At 59.0% G+C, this 6,683-nt stretch overlaps 1 protein-coding gene across 1 annotated transcript in view; it reads left to right on the top strand.

Annotated features, from left to right (window-relative positions):
- Positions 1 to 6,683, top strand: part of PPP1R9B (protein phosphatase 1 regulatory subunit 9B) — a 78,814-nt gene that overhangs the window by 30,301 nt on the left and 41,830 nt on the right. The window contains exons 5-8 of the mRNA XM_026654669.2: positions 1,345 to 1,480; positions 4,096 to 4,248; positions 5,210 to 5,263; positions 6,363 to 6,592. Of these exons, the coding sequence (XP_026510454.1) occupies positions 1,345 to 1,480; positions 4,096 to 4,248; positions 5,210 to 5,263; positions 6,363 to 6,592 (573 nt within the window). The remainder of the gene's footprint in view (positions 1 to 1,344; positions 1,481 to 4,095; positions 4,249 to 5,209; positions 5,264 to 6,362; positions 6,593 to 6,683) is intronic.

Genomic DNA, 6,683 nt, shown 5'->3' with positions numbered 1-6,683 from the left:
GTGCACCCCATCGCACCCCACCGTGTATCTCCTACAGCCCCATAACACCTACTGTGCACCCCAGCGTGTATCTCCTAGAACCTCTAGTGCACCTCATGGCACTCCACCGTGTATCTCCTACAGCCCCATAACATCTACTGTGCACCCCAGCGTGTATCTCCTAGAACCTCTAGTGTACCCCATGGCACCCCACTGTGTGTCTCCTAGAACCTCTAGTGCACCCCATGGCACCCACTGTGTATCTCCCATGACCCTGATACCCTGCACTGCACACCCCATAGTAATCCACTGTTTAGCTCCCGTAGCCCCATAAACTCCACTGTGCCCCCCATAGCCCCCCACTGGGTATCCCCTGGAAACCCCAGGGAACATCCCCAGTGCATCCCGGAACATGGGTAACATCCCAGACCACCCCCACACCCCTCTCTCCCTCCCATCACACCCTGTCCCTGCCCCTCGGACCCCCTCCCACAACCAGCAAGGGGCCTGCTGGGTGAAAAACCAGCGTTCCCCCCGGCCAGGAGCGGGGCGAGGGGGGCAGGCTGTGGGAGCGAAAGAGGAAGTGAGCGATGCTGGAGCAGCTGAGGGGAAACACTGGCCGGCGGTGTTTCCGCCTCGCTGCAGGGCTGTTTGCAGAATTGCCCTGCTGACCCCTTTATCTCGCCCCTAGCATCTCAGGCTCCGCCCTTCCTGGCCGGGATCAGCGCGAGGGGCCGGGGGCCACCCTCGCTCTGCGCCCGACACCCAGCTCCGGATGTTTTCTCTCCAATATCTATTTTTAAAATAATCAGCCTAAAATAAACCCGCCCACCAACGCGGCGACGTCAAGCCAGCGCAGCCGAGCCTGGAGTAGAAACTGGGCCCCGCCGGCCTAGCCCATGCCCATCCCTCCGCACCCACGGGTGGGGCCGAGCCCATCAAGGCATGGGCGAGGCCGGCCCGGGGAGTGCCAAACTGATTGGTTGGGGGGTGGATCGTGGAGAGGGGCAGCATGTGCACCTCCTCGTAAGCGGGCTGGACACTGCAGTCAGGTGGGCAAGGAGATTCCAGCGGGTCTTGCTCTGGGGCCTGTTCCCATCCCAGCTTTCATGGGCAGTGGGGAGGAAATGAGACCCTGCCGTAGGCTGGGAGTCGAGGGGGGGTGGCCCTGCCCCCCTGAATCCCGGCTTCACCCCACCACCCTCTAACGTCACCCCACCGCAGTGGCAGCCTCGCTGCAGACGCAGGGGAGAGACACAGGGAGGAGGACGGGGCCTGCTGGGATCAACCAGCAGCCGCTCTGCCTCCGGGGCACAGGGCTCCTCCTAGGCTGACCCGCTGGCCTTGTGTCTGTTCCTGTCGCAGGTTCCTGATCGGGCGGGAGAAGCCGGGCGAGCAAAGCGAGGTAGCTCAGCTGATCCAGCAGACGCTGGAGCAGGAGCGGTGGCAGCGGGAGATGATGGAGCAGAGATACACCCAGTACACGGAAGAGGATGAAGAAGTAAGAGGCGCGCGCGAGCGGCATTTCCCGGTCGCCTTTGGGCAAGGGCTGGAGACCGGAGCATGTGCTGGGTGTCCTTGCAATCCCGTCCTCCCCCGCTCCAGTACAGGCCCCCAGGGAGACTCCCCCTCTCCCTGGGGTCAGAGAGGAATCCAGCTAATTAACCCCATACTTAGTTATTCTGCAGTGGCACCTAATGGCCTCAACCAAGATCAGAGCCTTCATGTGCTAGGGACTGTACGTACCCAGAGGGAGAGCCAGTCCCTGCCCCAGAGAGCTTCTGGTCTGAATAGGCAAGACAGACAAAGGGTGGCGGGACTCCCCCAAAGATCACCCACTCGATAGACCCCGGGTCTCCTGAGTCCCAGTCCCGTGGCTCTACTCACTAGTCCATACTGCCACCTGTGCAGGTGCACCAACAAACCCACTGATCCTCCAAAGGACCCGAGTCCTAGCTTGGTTGGGGCACCTTCTCTTGAGATGAGGGGGAAGTCAGGCTCCAGGCCCATGCCAATCCAGATGTCCCCATTCCCTGCTCCACCCCGGCCACTGGCCGTATCCTGGAGAGATTGCCCTGTCCATGAGCGTTCACCCTTGTGCTTTCCCTCACACACCGCACTGCTCCACAACAGCCTGTCTCCGGGCTGCGGCAGGGCCAGGAGAACTGACTCACCTAGCCTGTGTACCAGGAGCCCAATGAGACACCGTCGACCTGATTCATTGCCCCACCTCTCAGGTTGTCATTTACTCCAGTGAAAAGTGGGGGTGAAACGCCACCGACTCCGCCTGGAAGCACTTTGCACTGGTGTGAGTGACGCACGAGGTGCAGGGCATTGGAGTATCAGCCCCCTGCCGCCCTCTTCTCAGCGTCCTAATCGCTGGGCGTGCTGCCAGGCACCCAGCCAGGAGGTAGCTTCCTACACCCTGCCGGGCTCTGCAGCGGAGAGAAATGCCGGGTGCAAGCCCCTCTCTCCTGTTTCCAGGGCTGTGCCTGTCTCTCCCGGGCGGTGGAATGTGGCAGCATCCAGGATTAATGGGCTCTCCTGGCAGGGTCCCTGGTGGGCTTGTGTTGTGTGGGAGAGGAGTGGAAAATGAAGGAATCGCTCCATTCGAATGTCACGACGTCTAATTATAACTTTCGCTCTTAGCGAGCGCTGTGCATCAGTAGCTCTCAGAGCACTTTACGCTGGAGCGCAGCATTGTTATCGCCATGTGACGCACGGGGAAACTGAGGCACGGAACGGGGCTGTGACTTGCCCACGGTCACCCAGTGGGCCAGTAACAGAGCCAAACAAACCCAGGCCTCCCGAGTCCCAGTCTAATGCTCTGTCCAATAGCGCCAGCTCCTTCGGGAAAGCGGTTGTTATTGGTCCAGGTCATCACCTGGGCTAAACCTGCAGCATTGACGTCAGTGGAGCAAGATGGACGCCAGCTGGGATCTGGCCCACTGTTATTATTAAATAATTGCACTGCCGGGAGGAGGGGGGGGCGCCTTCAGGGCCTCTTTGTGCTGGGTGCGGGACAGATCTAACTGATCCTACTCTCTCTGCTCCAGTCCCTTCCTGTTATTAACCGGTCTATAACAGTGGTTGATTTCAGCAGCACACAAACATCATCGTCAGAAGTTGTAATAATGACGTGTCGAATTACAGCTACTCCCTGCCCCCCCCCATGAAATATCCCAACAGACACGACCCCCCCCCGTCCCCCCCCCCCCCCCCCCCCCCCCCCCCCCCCCGCACACCCGTGGGGATTCTCAAAGCAGCCTCGTGGAATTAGGCACTTGATGCCCATTGAATTCGATTTCAACAGGAGTTGTGTGCCTAAATCACTTAGGCGTCTTTCGAAATCTCGGCCCGAATCAATAACGCTGCAGGTGCACAGCTGAGCTGGTGGCTAGCGCGTGGGGCTAACCGTCAGGATGTCCTCAGTTCTCTTCCCGGCTCTGCTGCTGAGTGACCTTGGGCAGCTTGCTGGATGCCTCAGTTTTCCCACCTGTAAAATGGGGTTCATAATTCCCTGCTTCTCGGGGGGTGTTGTGAGGAACAGGGGCACCGTCTCATGCCTTTTGGAGATTTTTGTTGAGGTCTCCAGCCATTCCAAGAGCTGGCACAATGGGTCCTGGCCACTCGGCACTGTGGGAATAGCGGTAATAATGATTTGTATTATGGTTGCGCCTGGATACTTCAGCTGAGATTGGGTCCCCGTCGTGCTAGGCACTGTACGCACACACAGGGCAGGTATCACATTCTGAAGAGGCAGGACAGATCTCTTACCCCCCCCCCCATGTTACAGATGGGGACCGGAAAGGTGCAGCAGCGGCCCCAGGTATGAATCTAGGGTGTTAGCAGCAGAGCTGGGACCTGACCCTGAGTGCCAGCCAAGTGCAGAAACCACCAGGCCATCCTTTGCCCCGGCAGGTTAAGTTTGCACAAGGTGCTTTGCCCCGACCCTGCAGACCGGGAAGGGGGGCTGGGTTTTAGGGTTCTGGGGAGCAGCGGTGGTGGTGAGGGGGTAGCTGCCGGCGCTATGAATGGCTCTGGTCTGGGATGTGCTGGATTGGGGGTGGATCACAGGGAGGAAGCGGACCAAAGCTCCCGGTTCTGTGCCCGCAGACGGGCGAATATGCCACGGACGAGGACGAGGAGATGAGCCCCATGTTCCCCAGCAGCGAGATGGCCATCGAGGTCTTCGAACTGGCTGAGAATGAGGACATGCTGTCCCCTGTCGAGATGGACCCCGAGAAGCTGGTGCACAAGTTTAAGGAGGTAAAGACGGGGAAAGGGGAGCTCCCCGAAGACACCCGCAATGGGAGTGGGGGGAGGCAGAAGGGGTGTACGGCACCCGTGTGAGTGTGTGTGTGGATCAGGGTGTGTTTATTCTTGTGGGAGTGTGTACATGTGTGTATGCGGATGCATGTGTGTGTGTCTGAGTGCACGGGTGGGCATCGGTGCATGCACATGTCCATGTGTGTGTCTGGGGTCAGAGTGCAGGTGAGTTTGCACCTGTGTGTGTATTCACACGTGCAAGGCTGTCTGTGCATACTTGCACGTGTCCATGTGTGTCATGGGATAACGGGCATACGTTCATGCATGGGTGTGGTGCACAAGTGCATGGGTGTGCGTGCACGTATCTGTTTCAGTGGGGGTGTGGTGCACGCGTGTGATTATTGGTATGCGTGTGGTTATGTTGCCCTCTAGTGGCTAGAAGCTCTGTCTGTAAGCTCTGACGAAGGCAGCCCAGCGGCACCCCCGGCTGCGGGGTCTAAGCACAGCCCAGATCTCCAGGCGAGCTCTGCGCAGAGGGTGCCGACCCCTGTTGTGGCCCTCTGGCCCTGCCAGCTGATTCTCCTCTCCCACCGGTGCCGCTCCGCTGGGGTCAGGAGCGTCACGTTAATGCAAAGCCAGCTGAGGCTAGAGGAGAACTGGAGCCCCAGCACCTTGTGCTGAAGTGCGGCCACCTCTGAGGTGGAGCACGCTGTTGCATCACCCCACAGCAACGGCCCCCGACAGTTGAGGGCAGGGATCCGGTGTTGTGTGCCTGGGGGGGATTCACTGCAGCACCATGTCATGTACCCCTGGTGGGGGTGTTGCCAGGACTCTGGGGTTCATACCTTGACTCTAATGGAAATGTACTGCTTGCAAGTGGCCGGGGCTGAGGGCGCCAGGGCAGTGGCTGGGGCTGGCATCTCCCTGAATGCAGGGCGTAACCGCTCATACTCTCTGTCAGCTCCAGATCAAACACGCCGTCACCGAGGCCGAGATCCAGCAGCTGAAGAGGAAGGTGAGCTGCGGAGAAGGGGCCGTGTGGGGGGTGGCGGGAGGGTCCCCTCCTAGGGCTCCCTGGTCCCGTGAGTCTTCACCCGCAGGATCCCGGCCGGCCTGGGCTGCTGGCACCTCCCTATTCTTCCGTTCCCTCCTTTCCCCTACCCGGCATGGCCTCCGCCAGTCCTGCTCTAGCGTGGGGTCTTCTGCTTTCCTCCTCGCTCGCAGTTGGCCCCGTTGTGTGTATTGCCCAACGACGCACAGGCGTGGAGAGACACAACCGCGCACACACACGAGCACGCACAGAGACACCCGACCGCACACGCTGATGTCACCACACTCACAATAGCGCACAGCCGCACACACAGGCAGAACCAAGCATGCATAATCTCACGCAAATCCCCCCACGCAACTACACATGCAGCACACAAAGACATACACAAGGATGCACAACCACACACAGAGACAAGCACACGCAGAGACACAAGCACACACACAGATATACAACCAGGCGCAGAGATACAACAGCACACAACCAGACACACACAGAGACAAGCGCATGCAGAGAGACATAAGCACCCACACAGATACACAAACACGCGCATAGATACAACACCACACAACCAGACACACAGAGAGACAAGCGCACACACAGAGACACAAGCACAAACACACAGACACACAACCACGTGCTGAGATACAACAGCACACAACCAGACACACACACAGACAAGCACACACAGAGACACAAGCACACACACAAACAACCACACGCAGAGATACAACAGCACACAACCAGACACACAGAGAGACAAGCGCACACACAGAGACACAAGCACAAACCCACAGAGACACAACCACGCGCTGAGATACAACAGCACACAACCACGCACTCAACCACAGTCCACAGCACCAAAGAGACGCAAACACACACCCATACTTCTCCCAACACTCCCTGCTACTGGGGTGCATGTGCTGCCCCATCTTCTGCCCCATGCAGCCCCTCTCCCCAAATACCCCTCATCTCCCCTCCCCCTACCTGTCATCCCCCGGCACAGTCTCCCTTCCCCGTCTTCCCCTCTTCCCCTCACCCTGTGCGCTGTGGTCTCTGCTCCCAGCTGCAGTCCATTGAGCAGGAGAAGGCTCGCTGGCGAGCCGAGAAGGCCCAGCTGGAGCAGAGCGTGGAGGAAAACAAGGAGAGGATGGAGAAGCTGGAGGGTTATTGGATGGAGGCTCAGAACCTGTGCCAGGCGGTGGATGAGCACCTGAAAGAGACTCAAGCCCAGTACCAGACCCTGGAACGGAAATACAGCAAGGCCAAGCGGCTCATCAAAGAGTATCAGCAGAAGTAAGGCCATGTTCTCTGTTCCCTGTGGATCTCCCAGATCCCCATCCACTTTGGATCTCCCAGGACTAGTGATCCCAGATCCCCATCCCCT

Source organism: Terrapene carolina, unplaced genomic scaffold (genome assembly GCF_002925995.2).
Source record: "Terrapene carolina triunguis isolate 2854851 unplaced genomic scaffold, T_m_triunguis-2.0 Scaffold193, whole genome shotgun sequence".
Lineage (NCBI taxonomy): Eukaryota > Metazoa > Chordata > Testudines > Emydidae > Terrapene > Terrapene triunguis.
The sequence above is the reverse complement of the archived record's forward strand: the minus strand, read 5'-3'. Positions and strand labels throughout refer to the sequence as shown.